Source organism: Calonectris borealis, chromosome 5, assembly GCF_964195595.1.
Source record: "Calonectris borealis chromosome 5, bCalBor7.hap1.2, whole genome shotgun sequence".
In the NCBI taxonomy this organism is placed as follows: domain Eukaryota; kingdom Metazoa; phylum Chordata; class Aves; order Procellariiformes; family Procellariidae; genus Calonectris; species Calonectris borealis.
In genome coordinates, this window is record NC_134316.1 from 30,647,468 (window position 1) to 30,675,291 (window position 27,824).

The following is a 27,824-nucleotide window of genomic DNA, read 5'->3' on the forward strand; positions in this document are numbered from 1 at the left end:
AGCAGCTGGATCTCCTCCAGACACAGAACAGGGGCCAATTCCCAATACAGAATCTCCCAGATTTTTCTGAAATTCACAGAAGTAAAAATCACTCACCTTTAATTTCTCCTCTGCTTCCTGAATACCAAATATTTGGATAAAGCATGGGTGCTCTTCGGGAAGCAGACATAGACTAAAAATTCATGCACTCACAGCAAATTTGAGTTTTAGTTTCCAACACAAGGTGGAAAACTCAACATGTTGTGCTACACATAGCTGAATCTGAGACTTTGAGGACACAGAAATAATAGATTAATGAGTAGAGAAAACAACAGTGTCGGAGAGCCATTTTCATAACTCTCCATGTGTACATGCACGTATGTGAGCCTTCCACTGATCAAGTAGAAGCTGCCTGCTGGGGACTTCACCAGCAAAGGGAAACTGTAATTCCTTCCTTGCTAATTGTACCTTCACCAAAGCAGGCAGTGCAACATTTCCATCTCGAGTTAGCTTCTACTTCACTTTTAAGGTGAAGGAGAGAAGCATTTTAACAATAACACAGGACTTGGTCTAACTTTACCAGATAAACTCTAACCAAAGACTGTTTTCCAACAACATTCACTAAACCTTCTAAAAACTGAGCTAATACTGCCATTGAGTTAATATGATTTTGTACATGTGTAGACAACTTCTCTTTTAAAAGAAACTGGGTACAGGTCAGAAATGAGAATACAACGAATGTAGGAACACAGGTCTGCTAATTATTTTTGAGAGACAGGGTAGAAAATATAAATCTGGCATTTATACTCGGCCACATTATGGGATGAGAGTATAAAACAGTCATTCTTGTAGTCAAATTTCCAGTAAGGAAAAATGAAGACATGCTTTTATCTGCTTTATCTATTGCTTCTCTTTTTGGAAAGCTACATGCACAGAACAGGCTCTCTTTCCTTTGTATATGGGTGCTCCAGATGTTGCAGTTGCAGTAGTGCCAGTTGCAGATGAAAACAAACTTCTGCCAGTTCAAGCAAAAAAAGGTCACCCTAGTTGTTCTTTAATAAGGCAGAAAGTCAGCTGTGTCCTTTTTATATTCTCAGTAAGAAATCCGGATCCCTTTCACTCACCATCAGAATAAAGAATAATCCAGGGCCTCCTGTAAGCAGATACCTCCACACGAGATCTTTTTGAACCTACTGAATGCAATTGTAGTAGTTTATAAATGGCATTAATATACCTGCAAATAAAATATACTTCTACAAAGCCATAAGAAAGAATCTGGTTGCTAGTCAGAAAATGGTGATGCCACTAGGAAAACTAACAATAAAAGGCTATTCTCTTCAATATGAATACTTCATTGGTATTTCCAGAGGATTACTTAGCTAATTCTAATACTTTATTTGAATAGTAAATTCCACCACCCCCCAAAAAATGTTGTTTCAAATTCAACAATAAAAATGCATATTAGCTTTTTTCCCCCCTCCTTTTTAATAGAAAAAAGTCAACCAACCAACCCAAAAAAACCCACAGAAACTGTCGAGATTGTGGTTTTGGTCAACCATGTATATTCCTGAAAACTCTGTCAGGGTGGGAATCTCTCTTATCCTACATGAAACCAGAGAAGACTTCCTGTAAGCAGGCATTTCTTTTAAAGCTCTTGGTTCTCACGTTGAAAGGGAAAAGGCTGGTGCAAATTGTCCTCAGCACCTCCTCAACAGTCTCCTCCTCAAGCATATGACTGGATGGCTGTTAAGAGCATTGCAGCACTGGGAATGGAGCGTGTTGGAACATGTCCTCATATTATAAAAACGCAGACAGAAGCCACTGAAAACACTAGAAAGGAAAAAATACCCACCATAAATATTTCCTTCAATTCAGTTTAAAATTTTTAAGCTCTTAAAATTCCCATTCTTTCTTAGCTTCCTACTGATGAGCTGAAGTAGTCGCGCATCCTATTTGCTCATATTTAGCACGCTTTCTAGTAGTCCTTCAGTTCAGCTATACGTGCAACACTTATCTGCAAGGCGGCAATTGCTTACATTTTTTTTTTTTGCAAGACAATTCAGAATATAGAGACATTTATCATCTAAATGAGTTCAGAATGTACTTTTTACTACTGTTCGGTGCAAGAATAGCTGTAGGCTTCCTTAACCAGTACATCAGAAGGAAGGAGACTCATAGAAGTTGTAAGCTATTTTTTTCTTTACATTTCTGAAGAAATTTTGCCATCCTAGGGCTCTGGGCACCTGTCCCATAAATTAATGCACAAAGATAATTAACTGTCCATAGACATTTGCTTCAGCCTGCTCTTCCTCGGCAACTTTAGGGAGGAGGGAAAAAATAGGTTTTGTAGCAAGCCCAGAAGTTAACAAACGTACATTCTTGTAGTGCAAAGGAGGAGAGGCGAGATCTAAAGCCAAGTACTCCCAAATGAGAATGCCCTGCAGCAGAATCCCTTCTTCATACTGAGGGAACTCTAGCTGAGCAGCTCTGCTGTTTCCAGGGCGGGTAAAGGGGGAGAGGAAAACGTAAAGAAAAAATAAAGAAAAAGGGGGGGTCGGGGGCGAAAGGGTAACATTTCAGGAAATCGGACTTAACCTATTTACAGATCAGTAGCTTAAAAACACATTTATTACGGCCAATGTTTTAAGTAGCCTACTGGATGTGGGGCAGCGGTCAAAATCCAAAGGGAGCTATGAGACCCTGTCCCTCAGCTTATGAGAAGCACAAGGTCTTGGAAAAAACCAGAAGCATCCAGTTTCTCTGGATACTTCGAATACTATGATTGGACATAGATGTCTGCAGGGTCTTTTGGGGTGTTCCTGGTATCAAATTGTTTGGTCATTTCCCTATTGGGTCAGAGCTCAGCTTTGACAATCACATTACACGCACACCAGTTCACCTCCCTTCTGGGGGAGGGGGGAGAAAGTATTCAGTTTCCTTCAAAGAGAAACTATAGCCATGATTGAGAGCGCAATTTGTTCCTCAATTTACTTCTCTGCCACAGACAGTCTTCCACATGATTCCAGCAGGATTCACATCTTCTTACACTACTTCCATGTCTTCATTGAATGAGCTGGGCATTTACTTCATGGTGTCACTATCATGCTACAAAAACACACCTCTGACAGGTAACACTTCAGCCCTCATTTTTCTTAGAAACTACCTTCTTTGAAAAGAAGACAGAAAACAAAATAATACTCGATATCACCATGTACAAGCCCAAGGAGAATAGAGCTTGATTTCTACTTCCCCAGAAGTATTTCAGGTCAGGGGAAGCTTTGTATCCTGGTAAATAAATCTGGCCAGCTATAAGGAGATGTAAGATGACTTAGAACTGCAGATCGTGGTGGTAATACCACTCAAAACTATTTTATATTAAAAAACAACAAGAAAAGACTCTCAGGGCAGCATGCTTCAGGAACAGGGATGCTGAGGAACAATTTAAGGTGGGTACGCATGTCCCCACTGTTTAGCTGTACCAATTTTGGTTGAAGGCCACACGCTAATCCATGACCCCCTTTCTGTGGGGCCGAAACTGCACATCGGACATAGAGGACTTGGTGCCCCAAACTCTGCAATAACAACACTGGTCCTTGAGATTAGAGAGAAGAGTATAGGGAAGAGTTTTCCCACCTCCTCCTCCCTTTACTCTACCAGTGGAAGGCTTGAAAGCTCCCTACACACAAACCTCTAGCACAGAAATAAGCCCAGCTGAGGCAAGCATCTTCACCTCACTGATACATAATGAGAACTCGCAGTATTTATCCTTCACCATTTTTAAACGGTCTCCTAGCTGCTCTTCCCAGCACTCTGTCATTAAAAGCAGGTTAGGATACGGAAAAGGATCATCCCGATAACTACCTCCTAGTGATCAGAATCTCCAGACATGGACAAGTGCCACACTGCCCCAGGTCCTGCATACCCAAAATAACAAATGGGTGCACAGACAAGTGCGGACAAAAGGGGACAAAAGAGTATTGACAGACTTTTATAAACTTTATGTGGGACCCAGTATGTTTTACAGGAGTCATGTACTATGATCATGTTATAAATTGTAAGTTTTGACTTTAAGACTAATTTAGTCAATAAGAAATACTAAGAGAAGAAAGAATAGAGAAAGCAGTCAAATGTGAAGAGATAAAGAAACTTTTCAACTCTAATACAGTTAAATAAAGGACATAAAATCAGGCTTATTTGTGTGACCACATAGGATAACAAAATTAAACCAATGTTAGAGCTAGACAACTCACAGATAGGATATCAAAATTAGATACATCTGTTTACATTCAGTTTTTAAAACTTAACACCTGAATTGTAAGCAATATTTATCTGTAGCAGGCTGGCCACCTGTTACTATGTTAGAACCGCTATATCAACATCTACTTCTTTACTAAGTTAAAAAAAGCATATGTGTATATATATACACATATTTCAATAATGAATGGACATTTCATTCTCCTTTTTTTTTTTCCTACATTCTATGTTTAATAATTTCATCTAAGTGTTTTAAGAGGCAGCTGTTCAAACTACATGATTTTTTTGAGGTAGTTTTCTTCATCTCTTCTTCATTCCCAACTTGCACAAGGTCAATATGACCAAGTAAGGGCAGTCACTGCAGAAACTCAGCTCCCACTGCCAAGTACCGAGGGTGGAGCCTTCCAGGGGAGACCACACCACCTCTCATTTAATGGCGCAACTTGGTTTTTTCCAGGTGCTTCACCGATTCATCGCACTCGGTGTCAGTTAACCAAAGAACTTCAACTCATAACTTACCGCTCTGTACATTTTCTACATTTTAATTCAGTAAAACCCTGCAAGAGCAATTTAGGAGCCCCTGACAATTCTCATCAGTGGCAAATCTGAGAGAACTGCAGGAAGAGATGAGAAAGACTGCTTTGCCTTCCCTTCACTTCTTCAGTTGTGAAGCAGAAGTATCTGTAAGAAGAGATAGATAGTGATACCATAATTCTGGGGAAAATACACACTATAGTTACGCTATATAAATCAGTCAGTCACATAAGCAGCCAGAGGTACTCTTCAAGTCAGTGTACCTACCCCGGAGGCAATGACATGCAGTCATGGCTAGTAGTACCACCACGAGATTCCCGTCCCACCTTTTCTTAACTCAAACAGCTTGTAAGTAGAAGCCACAACAGCCTTTCATTATCATCACACTTCAAGACTGAAAACCCACAGTTACTGCACTGTTGGCATTCAGTGAAATTATTTAATTCTTCATATTTTCTAAATCACACCAAATAAAAAACAGTAACAGACAAATTTTTATTAATGTAATCAGGTATATTAAACCCTATTCTGTAATATAAAAGCACCAGAATGTTGGCTAGGCATCAATGGCACTCAATTCAGCAACAAAAATACCAGGTCTAAACACACATGCATTGCATTTTATAAGGAAGATGAGAAACATATGGGCAACAGCCGTAACATGCACCATCTACACACTTGGGAAAGAATTTGTCAATAAAAAAAGGAAGGAAGTGTTCGCTTTCACTAGCCATGATGACAGATTAAATTCATCCCTTCTGATTCCATGGAAACTATGAATTAGTTGAAGGATCGAATTTGACAGAAGTGAACACTAACGTTACACTTTGGTTCTCTAGGACAGCTATTCATCAGAAACTTGTGGTCTGCTGCAGAGCCTGAACACTGCATTATGCTTCAGATTCAGTAGAGATGGTTTTTGACACAGCAATCTAAAAAACTGAGATTTGCACACTGAGTAAATTAGAGGTAAGACGCATCCTATTTGAGATTAAAATGCTCCAGTATCTGAAAGTGTTAAGATATATAACAAAACCTGAACAGTGTTCAGATTTGAAAGCTGTCAGGAAGTTTTTGCAGTTATTTCTGCATCGGCCATATGACACAAGATGCTCTGAAGAAACAAACTAAGCCTAGATGTTGCATGCACATGAACTAAAAGCAGTACTATTATCAAAGTTGGATTTATCCCGTGTAGTAATTATGACCAGCAATGTACAACTCTGAAAATTTAAAGCTGACCTCAAAACCCACAGTTTTTACTTCAGGTTTAAAAATTCCGTAGGAAAAATAATTTTAAGAGACCATTCCTTTAGCATGGTAGAAAACTGAAAAACTGGTTTCCATAATCACAGCCTTTCCTGCTGAGCAGCTCAATCAGGTGGAAAATGTAAGAGGTCACATGAGCCACAGAATTCCACATGCACTGCACAGTTAAATAGAACATCTTACATTCTGTCACTTTCGAAGCCTGTTCCCTAGTGCATGCACGTATCCATCTTGGGGGGGTGCATTACCCACAGAAGAGTCTTCACCATTGTGAGAATCACTTCCAAAATCCAGCAGTTTAAAAAGACGTATCAAATGCAAGAAGAGAGCCACCCTCCGCCCCGAGAAGGCCTTAAACACTTGGTGCACTCAGTTTAGCAAGATTTACTGCTAAATTTCATCTCTGTGTATGTGAAAGATAGGGTGCTTTTGCCTTTAAAAATTTAGTAGGCAACTAAACTGAACATTATACACAGTAAGCATCTTAGTATTTTATTTGTTGCATCTTTTATACAGAATAAGCTTCACTGATATTTAATTCACTGCAGTATTCTGCTGATGTAGCAACAAACGATTACATTATAAACAAAGAACAAAATTTTTACTTTAAAATTTTTTATATGTGTAATTTTTTCAGTTGACAAACAGCATCACAATTACTGAAAAAAACTGAAATAAGCACGTAAGCTAAGGCCAATTTTTTAAATCTCCAATTGATAGTTTTTCGATATTTATCATAAATATTGGAAGCTAAACTCCAGCAACTAAAAATAAACATATCTATAATTTCCTAGCAACCAGGATTAAAATAATGGAGAAAACATACAACAACAAAAAAGTTTCTTTTCACTTAAGTTGACATCTGCAATCTATTTACACTATATATGTTAAAATTCCAAGATCATGAAGGGTAAGGAATTTTGAAATAACCTGTTAAGCATTACTTAAAATGGCACTTTTGTAACTTAGATCTGGGATTTTAAAATGGCTAAAACATTGAAAGACAATACACTGCAGTATGTCTATACGAATATTACATAAAAAAGACAAACTACTCCATAAAGTGTCACCGAGATGCTCAACCAAAAATAATATACATTTGTATCTTTATCAAGATAGATATTACTGTAAAAATGCTCACATTAAAAAATATAGTTATTATTGTTTGGATTTTCATTAAAACTAGAAGGGACTACATGAGCCAACGTATGAGGAATTCATATATAATGACATGCTTCCTCATTTTATAGCACTAATAAAAATAATGATAGAGAAAGCTCTATTATAAATCTTTAATAATGATGGTATAATTTCCTAGTATCTTTTAAAAACTTTACTATGTGGATATATGTGCATGCAAGTCTGTGCACATGTGCTTGTGTACATAAACACACAAACACAAAAAATATCAAAGTGTATATATTACACATACACACATATCCACATTCCTGCACATAACACTTCTATAATGCAAACAATATGCAGGGACTCTTCCATGTGACAATTAAGTGCCACATGCCATGCTTTCTTATTATTTCTCTTTTTATGTTTTATCCAGTAAATGTAATAATACTTTCATATTTGGCCAAACGTCAGTGTTAAGATTTTTAAAAATCATGAAGTGATTTAGCCATAACATCATACACAAGAAATAAATGATACTGCCAATATTTCTGATCACAAGTTCAACGTGAAAGTTTGTCATGAAATGGAATGTAAATTATTCTAAAAATTAGTATTCAAAGATTAGTTAAATATTATGGCAAACAACTTGGAATTTGTAGAAAGTTTAAAATGTAATTCACATTACAAAGACTGGAGATACTTTATAGATAGAACTTTTAAATATGGATATGACTGGCATTTATTTTTAATCTTACTTCTATTAGAAATAGACTTGTTTCCTGTACAGGTGGATGCTTTGTCTATACCATATACAGTAGAAAAATAAATTCTTTAGCAACCTAGAAATAGTTTATAAAACTCTTGAAGTTTCATTTTCTTTGCTAAACATGCCAAGATTAGACTGACAACTATAAATAAAAGCTATATAGACAACAGGTAAAGTAGAACAAGTTAAGAATACTACAATTTACAGGACAGACTTTATTGTACTATTAATTCCTGTGTGCTTTGCAATAGGAATAGGGTTGACTTTTCTTTTTTATGTTTTCTTAGAAAAGATAATTACTTGCAAGAATATAACACAATATCAAGATAATTTATAATATACATGTACTTCAAACAGCAGCCGGGATTATGGTATCATAGTAATCTAGAATGATAATCCAAGTCATAATTAGAAGTACAATACCTAGGACATAAGTGGCAAAGGCAATTTTTATTTTGGGAAAATGGAGCAAATCAAACTCTTAAAAGCCTTAATTCTCAAAATCATCTATTTACTATAATACATACAAGACGATCTTAAATCTTGTTATAAGTGAAGATTACAACAGTGACCATCATAAAGCTTTTTTTTTTTTTTAAACTACACAAAACATTCTAGCAGCTGAATGAGCTAAAACTGTTTTCTTCTTTGCAGACCTAAAAAGGTATATTTTGAGCATGAAAGAAAAAAAGCTGCTATGAAAAGTCTCACAGGTAGTGTTTATCTATGGTCTCCCCTTTGCTACAATTTGTAACCTTCTAAATTTTTTTTTACCACTAACAAAATATTTAACCAAAAGATTTGTTTAAATTAAGCAGCATTCTTTTACAGCAAAATTGGTACCAATGTAAAAGAAAAATAAATGAAAAAGAGATAATTTAAAAATATGGTGAAAAAAAAAAAATCAGTCATTTGAATTTTTAGTACAACATACCACAGGAAAAAAATATGAATACAAGTTTATGTGATTTTATATACATACACTCCAAAGAGGTTAATTGTCAGTACCCAAAGTATTTATTGCTATGTATTAGCAATGCATTTTTGTATATCTTTAAAGGGTCACATAAAAATAGATTTAAAGAATAGATTAATTGAAGTCCTAGATTAAAACATTGTTTGGTTTAGAGAATTTTACTACAACAAAATTCATGTTTATGTATGAAAAGTTATATAACCTTATATGAAAATGTCATGAACTATTTTCTAAACACTACATGTATTCCCAAGTGGGAAAAATTAAAATATCTAAAATATATTAGATTAAGTTTACAAGACCATCAATGATCTTTTAAACATGCAGCTGTTTACAGAATTAACAGTTTTACAAAATGTTTAGTTCAGTAATGGAACATAAAGAAATAAGTAGGCAACATCAAAATTTTTGTACAATATTTGAAACTCACTTTTACAACAAGCATGTCCTTGGTATTGTGCTGTAAGAAATAATAAGCAAGTTCACCCACCCTTAACAAACTGTCCACAGGTTTACTTACAAGTAAAGATGGATGGTGAGGGATTGTAAAATTCTCAACAGTGCATTTTGCATTCTTCCATAAACCATCCTAAGCATACCGTCACATAAGTAGCCAGGAGATTACAAAATAAACTATAGCTGGGCTTTAGTTGTTTACACAGAATGCTTGAATGTGAATAAAATTGCCAAAAATAGCATGTTAAATAACAAAAACAGCCATAAAGCAGGCTGTAAGCGTTGAATGTTTCATAAATGTAATTTTTTAAATCATTAAATTTCTATAGAAAAATTTTATTCACAATATATTGTGACAAACCGTCACAGGAATGATATAGTGATTGCAATAAGGTATCATGCAGCAGCAGCTTTGTACTTTATAGCTATTTTTGCTTTTAAAAATTAAACCTCTCCAGTCATGCTTATCACATAGTTTTTATCTGCAGTGTGTACAAATGAGGAACACAGTACGGGATATAACAAAAAGATGTCCAATCAGCTGGATGGGAATTATTTTTCATAAATATGAAGTACATTACTGTATCCTGAAACATGCATGTCTATAGCTTGACTTTACTGTCCAGTGCCAGGCTGCCTGCAATCATCTTCTATTTATATAATACCAAGAGGGTCTGCTGGTAATTGTGACTGTATCAGCTGAGGCTGCAGTGGTGGTGGTAACTGAAGAGGTACCATTGGTTCCACCATCTGCACTGCGTTGGAAGGCGGTGGCTGACAGGCCACTGGGTTAGGTGCTTCTATGATCTCTCCGTTGTAAAAGAAAAATTGACACTGTTGAATGAAGGTCTCTATAACCGACTGGTGGATTTTGGTGGTAGAAAGAAATTCTCTGTTTTCAAAATCAGGTCTCATCAAAGTAGGCCAGAAACAAATCGATAAGTTATCTGCAGTCATAAAGTTGGTTTTATATTGCTGACTAACCCTGAAACGAGAATGACATGCACAGAATGAATTAAAACCGATATGCAATCAACTAAAAATATTTTCATAGCTCTCTAACTGTAAGCATTATTATTAAACAATCTCAAGATTTTTGTTACTTTCCTCCAGCTATCCATTAAAACAATCATTCTTGTTTTCTTTAAGCAATTATGCAGAAGAAAATTTAGAAACCATGACTTTTCCAGGTTTGGATAGCTAACAAATATAAATCTGATTAAGCTTTAAATCAAGAAAGAAATTCAACATTCAACCAACATTTTGAAGTGACAATAATAAACAAACTTTAAATTTCTCCACCAGCTATAGGATTTTGTAAAATTAAAATTCTGTCCATTAAAATGTCTAGAAGAAAAATGACAGAAATGGTTTCTTACTGCAGGACAGTCAGATATTAACTAACATCTATGGCACTCAAAGAAAAAGGCATCACATTAGATCACATTAAAAATAAACACAAAACCAAAAAATCAAGTGTTGATTAAAGCACATCTCTGCAGGCTTTTTCATACTGGCCAGCAACAGAATTTGGCCAAGCTGTAAAGAACATCATCGGTGGAAATTTCACTAGTACCAACACACATTAATTCTGTTCTATTTTTCAATGTATAACACAAAGGTTTCCAACTGGGTTTCTCTTCCTAGAAGTTTCCTGCTTTTAAGCAGGGGCTGAAACAAGTTCTTCATTTATGATCTAAATTCATTATTACAATACTATTACAAGAAAAAAAAAAAAAAAAAACAAAAAACAACAAACAATCCTGTTACCAAATTTATCATCTACAATTAAATGTCTCCTCAGAAAAACGCACTGCTTTTCATAGTAATAGGATAGAAAGAGCCAGGATATTTCATTTTCCAAAAATACTCTGCATTCTAAAGTAATATCACAATTTTATTTAGAAGTAATTAGTGAGAGATACATGAAAAATTGTGTGTTAATAAATCTGACAAACACCTAAAATATTCAGCTGGGAACATGCAATTCCTTTATTACAGTGGACAGCACAAAGATAACTGAGCTACAGTTGTCCTGCACAAATAGACAGAAAATAAAACTTCAGCAACTTGTCAGTTACAGTTTTGATGATTAACAAGAGCAGACTGCAAGAATTTCTGACAGCTGGCTGTAGTCCATAGATTCGAAAGCTGTGAAAACCATAGTAAACACTGGAATTAATGCTATAAGAAAATATTTTCACTCATTTACAATGCATGTATAGTGGTAACTATAAAGGGTAGACTTCCATTTTAGCATGCACATTACTTATTCCAAATAGTGTGAGGGTACACAAATATTGCCTCTCAATCTGTTTTGAATAAGTTTGGTCCAAAGGATATTTGGACACTCTTTCTGAGTGACAGTAATATCCATATTCTCCTTCCTAAAAGAATTACATTTTAACTTCATTTAAGGATTAAAAAAACCCAAAAATATAAATGTAAGCTTACATTTTGCTTAGCATTTTTATTAAAGAGTTTTCTTCCTATACCAAATACTTCTGTGTATAAATTCCTCCTAAACTATACTCTAGAGATAGAACAATGAGTGAGACTGTCACCAAGGATTAAATAAAATTTAAGTGTAAGACATTGTGATGGGACAATGAATCTGTCAGTTTTGAATCAGAACTGCCTGTACCTTTTGCCTAAAATGAGTACAATGAAAAACACCAAAAGGGATTTCAAACTCTACAATGGTGTTTCATTAGAGAACAAACTACAACAAGATAAGTTATAAAACTGGGGAAAAAAATAGCACCTGCTACGAAGTAAAACTGAAATAAAAGCCAAATCATCTGTTTTGCAGACTGCTTTTTTCCTGCCATTTTTGCTCTGAATTTAACATCTTTCAAGGGGCTTCTTCAGTTGCATGGGCTAAAATGTATACCCTCTGACATCCTTAAACACCTCTAGGATTTGATTATGTGTTTGGTCTTCTCATGCACCTTTTTTCCCCCCTTGTCATGAGTTCATTGCTTGCTGTCTCTCTCATATTGTTTCTTAAATCTAATCTGATCTAGTTGTAGACTGCTGCTGCTGTGGACAACAGGTGAAATTTCATTCTTCCCCTCTTCTCCCTCTCCATCAACTTTCTGGCATCAGACCACAGGGCTGGCACAGGGTCTCTGAGATCAGCTACTGTATTCTGCAGAAAATTAGATTTCCCATATTTCTGTTTTCTTTTAGTACATGCTGCAGCTGAATAATCATTAGATCCAACAAATGAAGCAGTGGGAATCTATGGCTAGAAGTGAGAAAAGGGGAAGAGCATTGCACCTCTTTCCCGGTTGCAGCTCACAACAACATTAAACATAATGAAAAGTCAACTTTATTCTCTCCCGTGTTTAAACTTTAACTCTGTCCTTTCTAAGGGTAAACAAAAACCTACCAACCTGTATGCCATCTCCTACCAAACTTTTCCAAACTACTCCAGAAACTTCTTGTAAGTGCTTAGCAAATGTCTATTCACCTTCTTTTATGTTCATTCAAAATGCAAAATGAAGAGTCCATTTCTCTTGATCCTGTTACCTTGCTCCACTGCAAACTCTTCAGGAACTTCAGGCTGTAAACCTGCTCCATGATCAGACTTTAAAAGCTGTACACCTATGTTTTCCCCAGACTTCAGAAGCATATTATGCCATATTAGGCCTTATGTATAAAGGGAGTCATTATCAAGAACAAACATAAAACACAACCAGTATCAAAAAAGCCGATGTCAATCCAACACTGTCCTATTTCAACTCCATCTTTAAAACTCACTTCTGCTTACAGTTAATCAACCACAATTTAGATAGCTAGTATGCTCTGAAAGGTGCTTATCACACTAAAGAAAAATTCATCTCATTGTTGCCATTTATTATATTCTCATGGTTATTGGTCTCTCATATTTCAATAGCAAATTCATCTGGATAATACTTGTATTTTTTGTTTCAATAACCAAGTCCTATGCTCGTGGACACACTGAAATAATATCAATCACCAACCGCTATTAACAATACAATACCACTTCTCTTACTCTAATGACTTACAATGTAAAAACTAGGTATTTAGAACATCAGTTTGTGATGAGGAGAGAACTCTTCCATCATGCAGAAGAGTGTTTTACCTCATTTAACGAACAATTCATTTGACGAACATTTCCATTTTAATTATATACTAGCAGTAATTTACTACAAATTAATCTCTTAAAAATAAATATAGACTGTAAAGAATTTAGTTACAAGTTCCTTTTAAGATCCTGTATCCACCTATATCTGCCTCTATACATATATGCAATTGCTTACGCTCAAGCAGTTTTCTTGTTGAATGGAACACAACTACTTGACACTGCAAATGAGACAAAAAATGGCAGCCTTTCTTACTTAAGAAAAGTTTATTTTGTTACTAGCAACTCGCAATGTAAATCAGTCATCATTAAAAGAAAGAGCGTGGACTGGAGAGCGAAGGCCAGTGTACATCACTTATGGTCTCCAATAAGTTCTGTGATTAATATATTTCATTTTTCTGTAGATATGCATGCATTAAAACCTATTCAGGATTTTTTAAAATTACATTTAGCTCTTTTTCTTGCAGCAGTCCAGGTACTTCACACTGTACATTCAGCTGTGTTACAGAAATAGGTGACCAGCTGAAGACTTCTGACAATTCAGAGATTGCCACTCTTTCACTAAGTTCAAGTGACACCAAAATTTCTATCAGGTCCATTAAGAACTATTGAAACATTTCAGGTAACTAATAACTGTGTCAAGTCTGAGATGTGTTGTGGTTTAACCCCAGCCAGTAACTAAACACCACACAGCCGCTCGCTCACTCTCCATCCTCCGGTGGGATGAGGGAGAGAATCGGGAGGGTAAAAGTGAGAAAACTCATGGGTTGAGATAAAGACAGTTTAATAATTGAAATAAAGTAAAATAGTAATAATAATAATAACAGAATATACAAAGCAAGTGATGCACAATGCAATTGCTCACCACCCGCCTACCGATACCCAGCCAGTCCCCAAGCAGCAACCGCTGCCCCTTGGCCAACTCCCCCAGTTTATATACTGGGCATGACGTCATATGGTATGGAATATCCCGTTGGCCAGCTGGGTCAGCTGTCCTGGCTATGCTCCCCCCCAGCTTCTTGTGCACCTGGCAAAGCATGGGAAGCTGAAAAGTCCTTGACTCAGTGTAAGCACTGCTTAGCAACAACTAAAAACATCAGTGTGTTATCAACATTATTCTCATCCTAAATCCAAAACACAGCACTACACCAGCTACTAGGAAGAAAATTAACTCTACCCCAGCCAAAACCAGGACAACATGTTTTGTTTTCCTTCACATACATGCAAGCACATCTTGCAATTTGTAATATGTAAATGCATGTAATAATTACATCTATTGATATGATTTTATCTATTTTAGGGCTGAATTTGTATTTGGCAAGACTGCAATGGAAAAATTGATCCATTTCCCTGCAAAGGAAAATATTTAACTTTATAAAGCTTTAGCAAGTCGTATTTATGTTGGAGAGAACTGTAAAAGTAGGTGCCTAAATTCTAAAGTTTCTCATATATTCAGTGAAAAGAGAAGACTCCTTCCAAACTGCAATAGAGAGCACCTACATTCTCTCTGTTGACTAAATAGGGAAGTTAAAAGGCCTTATTTCTGCTCCCATATTACATGCCCAGTTAGATCGTTACAAATGCTTGCAAAAACACAAACACACACACTAGTCTGGAACAATTTAACAACTTCAATGCATGAAAAGCTTATTGGTGTATATATACAAAATTGTATGGCCTCAAAGCACCGTTGTAGAGAAGGACCTGAAAGTCCTGGTGGACAACAAATTGAACATAAGCCAGCAACGTGCCCCTGTGGCAAAGGTGGCCAACGGCATCCGAGGTCGCATTAAGAGTGCTGTCAGCAGGTCTAGGGAGGTGCTGAGGTCTACTCAGCACTGCAAAGGCCATGTCTAGAGTACAGGCTCCAGCTCTGGGCTCTCCAGCACAACAGACACACGGACTTAATGGAGCGAGCCCAGTGAAGGGACAAAAAGATCATTAAGAGACCGAGAATCTCTCAAATGAGGAAAGGCTGGGAAAGTTGGGATTGCTTAGCCTGGAAAAAACTCAGGGGAAGTCTTATCATTGGTTGTAAATACCTGATAGGAGGGTGTAAAGAATATGGATTGAGACATCTCTGAGTGGTGTCCAGTGACAGGACAAAAAGCAACAGGCACAAACAAACATAGGAAATTCTGTCTGAGCATAAGAAAACATTCTTTTACTGTGAGGGTGACTGAGTACTAGCACAGGTTGCCTAGAGTGATTATGGAGTCTCCCTCCTTGGAGATACTGAAAATTGGACACAGTCCTGGGTTCCAGTTGACTCTGCCGAAGCAACGGGGTTGGACTAAACAATCTCCAAAGGTCCCTTGCAATCTCAACAATTCTGTGATTCTGTCTAAAAACGCAGAAAAAAATATCACAAGCTAATCTTTAAGTGACAGATTACTGGATTACAAAATTTTTTGTTAAAAAAAAAAGTTATTTTAGCTTTGGCAATGTTTGTTCTATTTTTTAATAATACTGTTAATCTGATTCAGTGGATTTCAGAGAACAATCCCATTTAGTTGAAAAAGAAACGTGAGTAAGCTGGTCTTTTTCTTCCTGTTTTTTTATGACTGAATATTGTACATGTGCACATAAAGAGTCAGATTATGAGGTAGTATACATCTACTAATATCAGATTATTTTAGTAAATAGAGAAATAATTTTTAAAGAGGAAACCATTAAATTTCCATGCAAGAGGCAGGATTTAGGAAGCAAGTGTAACCAATTTACTGTTACTTATAGCTTTGTTCTACATTTTACTTATTCAGCAGGGTTTTGGGGTGCTACATTTTAGATTCTGATTGAAGCTAGTCCTGCTTTAAGGGGTGGGGAGTGGGTTTAGGTCAAATGACTTTAAGGTCCCTTAAAACCTATATTAGTCTATAATTTTAATAGCTACTTCCTGGGGGGGGAAGAAAAGAAGGAAACAAAAAAAAACAAAACAAACAAAAAAGAGATCTGTAACTATGGTGCATAGTTGTTCTTTCAAGCTTTTTTATGTACACCAATCATTCTTATAACTTTATAGTAGCGATGATGCCAGATATTTATACGTCAATAAAATCTGAGAACAGAATATACAAACCTTTTCTAATCAACCTAACCCCTAGTTTCGTTTTCCACATTTATACTAACAGATGAGCAATGCAGCATGAAAGTTTCAATTCTAGTAGTCATTTCATTGTTACTAACACAATCTTTTTTGCAATTGTTACAACAAACAATATTTTAGTAGAAAAATACTAAACCTGTTTAGATGCGTTATTACGTATTTGAAGACATCATAGTTCACTGGATGGAATTTCTTCACAATTTCTTTTAACTCATGTAACTGTTCTGTCTTATCCAGGATTTCTATAGAAACAAGTGACATTTTGTGACACATCTAGAAAGATATACTGAATAAAGTGTTGTTAAGTCTTTTTCCTAGTATAATGGTACAGATAAAATACCCACAGAGAAATATCAAGTGAGAAAATATTTGATAAAATTCCGATCTGCATATACTATTGCATAGAATAACGTTCGTCTTATAGAGGTAACTATCAAAACACAAAAATATTTTTCTTTATTTAAGCAGAATTATTTTTCTCTGTTTACCAGCAAAGAATCACATGATTAGCTCATTGTTGGCTTGTAGAATGATAACTAACAATGCGACAGGGTCATTTCTTGTTAGATTTTCCTTTGCTTGCAAAATGTTATGACTTAGATATATCTATAAGATTTATCTATAAGTTTCATAAACATTTGGGGGAATGAAGACATTCACATGAACTTAGAATATCTTAAACTTATCAGTTATTCAAATAATTTAAAAAATTATGAATGAGCTTGGTGCAACTATTTCAAATATACTGTTTAAAGGACAACAGGTATTTTCCCAGGTCCAAGGGACATTATTTATGCTTCAAAGAGGAAATAAGCAACACGTAAGAAAGGACTATGGAATAAAATAACAATTTAAAAAAAAAAAAACCACAAAAAAAACCCCAAAAAAAACAACAGCTACTGCTGCTGCTAAAATACTTGTGGAAAATACCACTAAAGTATTGTAGAACCAGACATTCTGCAGAATATACTTCTATTCCATGATGATTCGTATCATAAAAAGGAATACAAGCTCACTTCTATTACTTGACTGCATTGCTAAAAAGAAATTCGATGTATCCTAGTACCATAGAAATAATGTTAAATATGCTCCAATATATCCCAAATAGAAATTTAAAGCAGTATTAATGGCATTTTAAAACAGTAAGTCCACTTATATTCTAAGCTATTGCATGTTTTGACTGAAATTTAACTGATACACTTTTAAGAAAAAATAAAACCTAACTAATTACATTAAACAAGCAATTTGCCTGAAAAGTACAGCAGAAATACCACAAATAGGTATCTACAGATATCGTCCAAAAATACAAAATTTCTGATGGACTATATATTAATCAAGTCCAGGCCCAAGCCGTAGGTTTACAATAGTATTTTCATGTTTTGAACAAAAAAGCATTAAGAATACTGTATGTCACAGTTGTATCCTGCAAAAATGGGTAGCAGTCTTTTTCTGAAACAGTTTGCTGCCGATACAAGAAAGATACTCTTTAAAAAAAGAGAACAATTTAGTCATTTCACTTAGAAGTGTCTGAAAAATGTTTGTAAGGCAAACAAAATTAAGCATTTCATCTTATAAGGATTTCAAAAAGAATTTGAAAAACATCTAAAAGAGAATTACCATAATATTCCATAGATGTGTCTGATTTCTAAAGCCTACTTTGAATCTAAGACTTTATGAATTCAAGGGTTTTTCCCCCTGTTAACAACTGCAATACAGTTCCAAGAGCTTTCATCATACGCAGCACTAATACAGAATGGAAAAAAAGTAGATTTCTCCAATTAACTTTTCTAGGCAAAGGGGAAATAATAAGCCACGACTTACTTAGAAAAAATAACATATTACATTTATTTCATCATATAGTTGTTAATTTTAAAGAATATAAAAAAATGTACATGTCTAAGCAATTTAAAAAATATTTCCACGCAGCTATCCTTTCAACTTAAAATGAAGTAAAAATTGCAATAAGGGCAATCAATATAACATAATTAGATCAAGACAAGATTGTTCATTACTTACTTGATGTTTCTAACAACTCTTGATGCAAAGAGTAAGGAATTAATGGATCTGGCAGATCTGCAAAAAAAGCTTTAAGAGCCCCAGCCACTGCATTTACTGTTACTCCCATAGACTCTAGACTGATATTATGATCTGTAAAACAAAATTAAACAGCAGTGTAAGTAAAACCTACAGCTATCATTCCTCATAGTATTTTATGAAAACAAGAATTTATTCAAAACACTGAAAATGAAAGTGTTGCCAAACATTTGTTAAGAAATGCACTAAAAGGTGAACCTATGTATAAGCTGCCATCACTTTGACCCACATGAAATCAAATATAAGAAAATCTGACAGTATAAGAAAACAGTAGAAGATCTAATTCTCCATGCAGACTTAAATGCTTTTCTATTTGCCATTGACTGGCTTCTGATTAATCAATTTTGCCCAACAGTAAGTTTTAAATTCTATTTCCCAATTTTTTTTTAAAAACTGGTACATCAGTTTGCAGAATTCATGTGATTGTGTTCGTGTGACCATATGAAGCCTTTTAAAAAAGGACAACAAACCATACCAGTCACCACACATGGACAAACCTAGTATTATACTCAGATTATCTGAAACAGCATAGTGAGGCATAAAAAAACTAGTACATTATTTTCCTTATCATCTAGGAGGAATTTTACTATTTTTCACAGGCTCAGCTTCATGATTAATATCCAAGAACTTTTAAGAGGTTTTAAGAAGTGTTTTCATTTTGAAATACCAACTGAGATCATAAATTAAATGAGAAAAAGAAGGAAAAAAATACTGCTGACCCTCTCTTTTTACACATCAAAGTGAACAGCATAATCTACGAATCATATTCCAGTATATTCTAGCATAAGAAAGGTTGTGTTAGAACTTTATTATCAAGATTTAGTTGGTAATCCATATTATTCAAGACAGCTTTCAACAAAATAAGTATCAAGTCGTACTACATTTTAGGAGGGGGAGAGGGGAAGTGAATGCCCTAATACCTAGGATTGATGAATTGTTAACACGAGGAGCAGCTAGGACTGCATTTAAACTCTTTTAAACACTAGAATACCACCTAGAAATTATTTTAACAACACTTAAAACAGCTGTAACAAGATTCTTTGGTTTATACACAGCTTCATTGGTAATAACCTGGACTATACCAATACAACCTACCAGAGCATTAAGTACTCAGTGCTATGGAAGTTTGAAAGTGCAACCCTTTTACATTACACTATGATAAATCCATGAAGAATTCAAGTTCTGTTTTGGCTCTAAATAATAAAATCTGTCATTACCTTGATCAAACTGTTTCTGAATGTTGTCTTGATCTGTTTTATTCCCACTAACACGGTACAGGCCTTCAGTACATAATCCTTAGAAAGGGAGGAAAAAAATATTGAAAAACAAGTGTATATACTATAGCACAAAACAGAGCTGGTCATAATTACTAATTCAGAAACCAAAAGTAGCAATAGAAATCTTAAGTGCCTAAAAAGTAACATGTTAACCCTTATAGTGATACAGGACTACCAAAATACAAAATACCAGCGTCTATTGAGTCCACTATTCCATTTAATATGAGTCAGAGGAAACCACATTGTAGGATAACAAGAACCTGACTGCAGGCATCTGTGGAATAATTCACCCAAAATTATTCTCTTCCTGATCTCTGCGAGACTGTTATTTGCATCTTTTTTTTAATCATAAAAAATCTCAAGTCTGGGGTTTGGTACCCACAGAATTTAGGTTTTTAAAAACTGTCTTCATAATTTGGGCTTAACAACTTACTATGGCAAGCAATAACACTCTAATAAAATACTGTGCAGAAAAATCAAGCATTTGTAATTGATTCCTGATTTTTTAATTTCATGGTGTAACACACTCCTGTATGAGACAAGGACTTAATCTTCTAACATACTTTCCCTTTTACCATTTATATTTTATAAACTTTGCATCCATTTCTCCTCACTTCCTAAGGTAAATTATCACGTCATTTACAAGGCTTTCTTTAAGGGGCGGGAGAAGAAGGGAGAGGGAGAAGAGTGTTAGGAAGCAGGGGTTCTCCAGGCTTCTCATTATTACTTTGTTTTACTATGCGTTATGGAGTTGTCATAATTACAGCAGCCATTCTAGGTAAACAACATTAAAAAAATGTTGTTTTATTATGCACACACACTTGCTCACTCCACTCCAGTGATTACGCTTCCTATCACATTGCTATCTTTTTTGCCGACAGCTACTCACTGAATGAAAGCGTCCATCCTGCTAATCACACCATTACCCAAGATCTTTTTCGTTGTTAATTTAGAATCCATTAAGGAATATAAGCAGTTTATAGTTCCATAATTCTCCAAGTTACCTTTATGGGTGCAAAATTATCTATATGCTAGATCCCCATAACACTATATGGTTCTATTTTAAAAGTCACAAGTCTGGGAGCTTTATGAAATATCTTGGCTTATCAGCCCAGTAATTGAATGAATTTTAGATTATCAGATCAATACATAACTCCTCTGTCACACCACAGTCACAGAGTGTGGCTTTTAAGTTACCAAGAAACACTAGGAATCCTGTTACAATGCTCGAAGTACAGAAAGCACTTAACTGCTTCATACTGCTGGGAAATTTATACCAACTAATTTGACATCAACTCTTCTAAATAAATTTTTCCTTCTTAATGCCTTGACAATTCACATACCTTTTTACTGGCTGCATCAAGGCTATTTTAGTAAGTTTTTCTTCAATAAACTTTTATACCTACAGTTTAGCTTTCCAAATCCATAGCCAAGAGTTTTCTTTTGTAAATATATACCTTAATAGTCCTTTCAAAAAACCTGAGCCTCATTCACTGACATCCTCAAAAAGCACCAGGAAGTATAATTTGGTGGCACAGGGCAAAAAGTGGTTTCAATGATTCAATGGCTTCCACAGCTGGAAGGGGTTTCAAACCTGTCTTCGAAAGAATGCCTCGAATGTGCTACACGTCATCACAGACAGAAACACTTTGCATTCGTCTTCCAGAAGTTGTAAATAAAGAAATACAAAAAAATCACTGGTAGATAAGAACAAGCTAGGATCACAATTCTCTTTGTTTAGTATGGGAGAATTCTCAGTTGGAGACCCTACAGCCCCAGGGTATTCTGTGTTTTATCCAACTACTATTCAATTTCTTTCTGCACAAAAGGAATTGAATGTGCTGCAATAGCATTTTCTGAGAAGTCTGACCCAGTCACTGTTTAGTAGGAGTGTTTAAACCTTGAATACTTGAACTGGGCTGCTCTGGAGACAGAGATGCTCTATGGCAGTATCTGGGGGGTTTGGGGGGGGAGGTTTGGGGTTTTTTTGTTTTTTGTTTTTTGTTTTTTTTTTTTTTTGCTATTTCTTCATGTAGTAGACAACTCTTTGCTCAGACCAGTACAGCTCTGAGAAACATAGAAAGACAACTTACAGTACTTTAGAAAATTTTCAGCTTAAAACAAGGAGATGCCTATTGAATTTAGGCATCTTCCAAAAACAGCTAAGTGCTGCAATTCTGGATTAAGCTAACTAAATTTGTCTTTTAAATCAAGCAAAAATAATTTTTCTTGATTTTATAGTCTAGAAAGTAACACTTCATGAAACAGTTGGTCAACTGTCATTATACTGTTTCTCTAAGCACACAAGGAAACAAGCTTTATCTTTTCGTGTGCATACACACAGCTAAAAGTCTGAAAGTATAATTTTTAAGCAATTCTTCAGTTTGCTCTGTTGTTTTTTATTATCCAACCAGGTCTCTGCAATGCTTGTTACATCAAGATCTTCATCAAGTGTAAGACACTAGTTCACTAGTTTTAGCTTTTAAACTTCTTGCCTATCTATAATGTATATCCATATTGAGAGAGAGAGCGAGAGCAAGCATGCAACATTTTTTTTCTTGACAGCTTTTTAAAAATTCAGTTCCTTCATCTGCAATCCCGTTGATTTTTTCAAAATTCTTATCTATGTTCTTATCCTGCTTCACTTCTGGTCCAGCTGTAATTTTCAAGATATCCTTACTGGACACAATGGCTGTTGTAATATTATATATCAGAATCATGTGATTTATTTGCTTCTGTGTTCTGCTAGCTTTACTACACCTTTAGGTTTAAAGAATTAGATCCTCTTTATTTCAAGTCACAATAGCCTACATTTACTTCAAGACAGAGCTCATCTCCTTTGTCTAGACTATTCCTTTCTCAAAGTACCTCCTAATGCCTAATAAATTCTCTTCCTGCGCCTTCTTTTGCGCTGCCAGTTGTGATCCCATCTAACTGCAACTTCACATGGGGTTCAAAGCATTTCAAAGAAAATGAGCAAGGTGGATCTGCACCTATACGCATGCTTAGTTTGTAGGACACTTCCATTCTTAGGCACCAACATATTTCACAAACTCTTGGTTCCTCCATAGAACTTCAGCACAAGGGCAGACCAAAGTCTACCTGGTACAATATCCAGTTTCCACACCAGTAAATAGTATATGCTTGAGGAGAGAGGTAGGAAGAGTAGGAGAAAAAAAAAACAGCAATTTTTCTGCGGTATATTCTCCTGGCTTCCTGCAGATGGTGACTTACATAGGTTTTTGCATAAGGTGTTGTAATAGCCACTCGGGGATTTATCCTCCACTAACTCATCCAAACCCCTTTAAGTCATTTACTTGTTGTCTTTACAACAACCCACAGCAAATGTAGTTTTGTAATTCAGGAATGTACATCATGAAAGCACATGGGGTTTATGCTCAATACCTGAAGTTTTCATGAAATCTTTTTTTCTTGATTAATAAGAAGCAGTAACTTCTCTACTCTTTCCCAGCACCAGTTTTTTAAATTTTTATCATTTCCCTTCCTCAGAAATTTTCTAAGCTAATCAATTCAGTCTCTCTTTATCCAAGAGTCACTATTATTGTCATATGCAGTATCTTTTCCAATTCTTTTCTACTCTAAGACAGAGTGACCCGAATTGTAACCAGTATTCAAACTGTGTGCGTACCATGGAATTATATAATAGCATGATTTTTCCCCATATCGCTCACTCTCATAATTCTTGTAATTCTTTTTGCTTGCTTGATAGCAAGTACTGAGAGTTGAAGTTTTCAGACAGCTGTCTATAATGATTTTAAAGCCTCTTCCTGAGTGACAACAGCTATACTACTATTTAGCCTGCTGAAAAGTCACACAGTATCTGCCAACTTGACATCCGTAGCCAGGTCCCACTATCACTGTTCTGTCTACATTTCTGAATACATGCCAGCTAATCAGAGCAAGTCTGTCTCTCCCCCTCAGTTTAATTCCTTCCTTTACAGTGACCAATCAAACTTTTCAGGAATCATTCTCCAATACAATAGCTAAGACTATCATTCCCGCACTTACCTTTGTAAATTTTGTGATCTATATCATTCTATAATTTTACTCCACAGATTGATCTAGTGTACCTCTTCTCAACTCCTATGCTACCAGACTACACAATACTAAAGGAACCGCCACCTTACTGATCCAGAATGGTAATTTCTACATATACCCAGAATATATGTAATTACAGAGCAAAGAATCCAAACTCTTTTCAAGTGAGAAGAGTCTAGCACTAAATTTACTTACATAAAATACATTTAAAAGTCTACATTTAATGTGTTCTTATCTGTACGTATCAGCATTGGCATTTAAATATCCATGACATTCAATTCACACACTGAAAACCAGAACCAAAAATAAGTTTCTTACTGCTTCTTGTAATAAAATAATTTACAGAATATTGAAATGTTCAATAAAAAGTAAGCAGTGTAAGAAAATAAACAGTACTTTTAGGAAGACTCAAAAAATAGGAAGCTGTCATCCAATGCTGAATTAACACTTCTATAATTTACATTAACCAATTATTAAACAAGCTCTCAATCATTTTATGAAGTGTCACTCAATCATATATTTCATGGCCTGTTCATTTTGAAAAAAGAATAGAAGACTTCAATTAATATGATATGACAAACATGCCTAGGTAAAAGGTAGATGCATTTTTTACTTCATTAAAAACGGGTGACATCTGAAGATACTCTAATTTTCCAGGCATATTAGCGGTTTGGTCACTTTGGGCATGGAGAAAACTAGGGGAATAAGAGGAGCAGCATAAGTACCTTAAGTACGCTGCAAAAGATACTGACATCTTGGTCCTATCTGCATTGTTTAGGAATTCTTTACATAATTCCCATAATGTTTCCTTTGAAAAGATACCTTAATTAGCAATACTGCTCAAGTGCACAACATGTGTTTATGAATATTTCAAAACATATTTGTTTACAGTTTTCAGCGATTCTCACACACTAATAAATTAACGCATGTGCTCCTCCTCCATCCGTCTGGTAGTCAGTCTTCCATTAGGAGAAACAACTGATCCCTGTTTTCCCCTCCTCTCGAGTGTGCACTGGATTTCCTTCCTGTTGATTAATTCCAAAGTTGCAAAACACAAACTGGTGTACAGTTTCTTAAATACTGAACCCTACTCTATGCCAATTTTGAAGTGATCCAGAAGGGATCCTCAGGAGGTCACCTAGTCCAACCTCCTGCTCAAACATGTGTCAACGCTGAATTCAGATTGGGTTGCTTATCTAAATCTGACCTTGAATATCTCCAAGGACGGAGAGCCCACAATCTCTTTGGGCAACCTGAACCAGTGCTTAAATAATCCTTAGAGCAAGAGTTTTTTCCTTTCTTTCTAGTTGGAACCTCCTATTTTAATGATCATTGTCTCTAACCCTCCTGCCATGTACTTCAGTACTTCAGCCTGGCTGCACCTTCTCTGTAAGCTCCTCATAGGTATGAGAAGCCACTTTTGGGTATCTCCTCAGCCTTTCCCTCTCCAAGCTCAACAAACCCACAGGTCAGGAGCTCCAGCCCCTGACCCTCTTTTGCTACACTCAATCAAGTTTTTCAACACCTTTCTTGTAGTATTTCAGATGAGGTCTAACAAGTGCAGAGTAAAAACGAATAATCACTTCTGTTGCTGTAGTTCCTACCCTTCTGTTGGGACAGTCCAATACAGAAGGCATCATTAGCAGGATGCACTACTCACTCATTCGTAGCCTATTCTCCACCACAACCCCTAGATCCTTTTCAGCAGCATTGCTCTCCAGCCAGTCAAGTCCTCAGCATGTACCACTGCAGGGGTTTAGTCCTTGCAATTCTAGTTGCAGGACTTGGCATTTGTCCTTGCTGAATTCCATCAGGTTCCTGTTGTCCCATTCCTCCAGCTTGTCTACATTCCCCTGAACAGAAGCCCTCGCCTTAAATGTATTAACCACACCACCCACTTTAGGATCACTCACAAACTTCATGAGGGTACAAAATGTACTATTTAACTCTATTGTTACTGTATCTATCCAGAATCAAGAGTAACAGAATCATGGCCTATGCATTTTTTTGCTAAACATATAGCTTCATGGGCAGTTGAGTCAACTTAACTGATCATTATGACTGAAAAAGATGGTCTAACTCCCTGCCTCATCAATCACTGTTTCTGTCCTTCCCTTGCTCCTAGCTGCATAGTCCTGCTCCCTGTCTTGCACTTGTTTTGACACATATTTGACTCTTAACTTACCAGCTGTAATACTAAACAGCAGGACCTTGCCCATTTTTGCTGATGTAGCTTTCCAAGACAGTGAACTCCATTGATTCAGAGATGTCTGACAAGCGCCCAAAATGAAAAGTGGCAGAAGCATACAGCAGGAGAGGATCTTACTGGCTGTTACACTGTTTATTATGAAACTACCCTCAGAATGATGGGTCTCATACACCAGGCCAAGGGGGATGGCCACTCTTGTCCCATTCTGTTCTCTCTGTCCAATAGAACAGACTCCTAAAAGCCCCTAGCTCTCCTAAGCCCTTTGAATAAAAGGGGAGATAAATCATCTTGAATTTCTGGATTTTGCAGCCACTATGAATATATTTCAATGATTTACCAGCCTTTTTACCTGAAAGGCGCTGCGACTCATTTTCTTTGCCTATTTCTATCCAATCCTCATTCTCTGGAGACAAACTTTGCATTACCTATACTTCCAATGTCAAAATGTGGCCTCATGGCAGATTCAGTGTAAAAGACCTGGGTATAACTTAGGTGAGAGGGATATTCACAGAAGGCAATATTCTTTGACTCAAATTACCTCCAAAATTGTAAATTTAACAGCATTACAAAAAGATATAAATATCAAAAGCAGTAATTATTGTACGTATACCGAGTACACAGTTTTTAATTTCACCTATAGCTCTCCACATAGACCATGTGAGACATTAAATGAGATGTGACTCTGTCAAATTCATTCTTCCTTCTTTATTCCATTCCTCGTCTCAAATAAACTGAGTAACTAAATTATTAAAATACATATTATTCTAATAAGCTTCTCTTCCCTGAATTTTTTCCTGTAGAATTAATACTATTTTAATGCTATCAGTTTTCTATGAAGTACAGAATCTAAAATTTCTAATCTTGTCAATGAAGCATATGGATATCAATATCCTACAAAGATTTTTTAAAAAAATACTTGAAAAGCCAAAGAAAAAACACGTTAAAATACTGCTACTATTATTAGAGTTGAATATAGTCAAGAGCTAAATTTATTAAATGGCAAAACTGTGCTAGTATTCATAATATTAATTTGATGCCTCCTTCCTTGGTAAACAGAATGAAATGTAATTTATACCAAACTTTTCACCAATGCATAAACGATGCATACAAAAAGTAAATCCAAAACACCAATTAAAAGAATACTGAAATATTAAAAAAAACCTCATATGCTAATACTATCAGTTAGCATGAGAAATTTTTGCCCAAGTTGTTATAAGTTTGGGAAAGTTAAAAATAATCAACAACAGTACGTGTTGAATAGCACACAAAGATTACTTGAAATTAAATTGGTGGCATGTAAAACAGCATAAAAATGTTACTAACAAAACACTCAAACTACAAACTTGCCATAAACATGTAAACTTTTTACACTTAAAAAAATTAAGACATTCAATAGATATTTTTACATGGTATTGCAATATAAAATTCAACTCATACCAACATTTTGTTGAAGTTAAACATTAAATTAGCTTTCAGAAATCTGTGTTCCTCTCTCTCAAACAAAACTATCAGAGTATCAGAATATCCTCCTTACTCTCTACATGATAATTCTTAGAGAAACACAGAATTCATGCTATTAATACAGTTAACAAACAGGTTAAGTTCAAAA

General features: G+C 35.5%; 1 protein-coding gene across 3 annotated transcripts in view; it reads right to left on the reverse strand.

Annotated features, from left to right (window-relative positions):
- Positions 1-4,265: 4,265 nt before the first annotated feature.
- ARHGAP5 (Rho GTPase activating protein 5) overlaps positions 4,266-27,824 on the reverse strand; it is a 59,801-nt gene continuing 36,242 nt past the window's right edge. Inside the window, exons 5-8 of one of the 3 annotated variants that reach the window (XM_075151696.1) lie at positions 19,888-19,965; positions 18,593-18,724; positions 16,713-16,818; positions 4,266-4,914 (exon numbers count right to left, since the gene is read on the reverse strand). In XM_075151696.1, coding sequence (XP_075007797.1) covers positions 4,827-4,914; positions 16,713-16,818; positions 18,593-18,724; positions 19,888-19,965 — 404 coding nt within the window. In that variant the 3' untranslated portion in view covers positions 4,266-4,826. Of the gene's footprint in view, positions 4,915-6,502; positions 10,345-16,712; positions 16,819-18,592; positions 18,725-19,887; positions 19,966-27,824 lie in introns of those variants that run through there. The other 2 variants (XM_075151695.1, XR_012673892.1) reach the window with 2 other exon arrangements.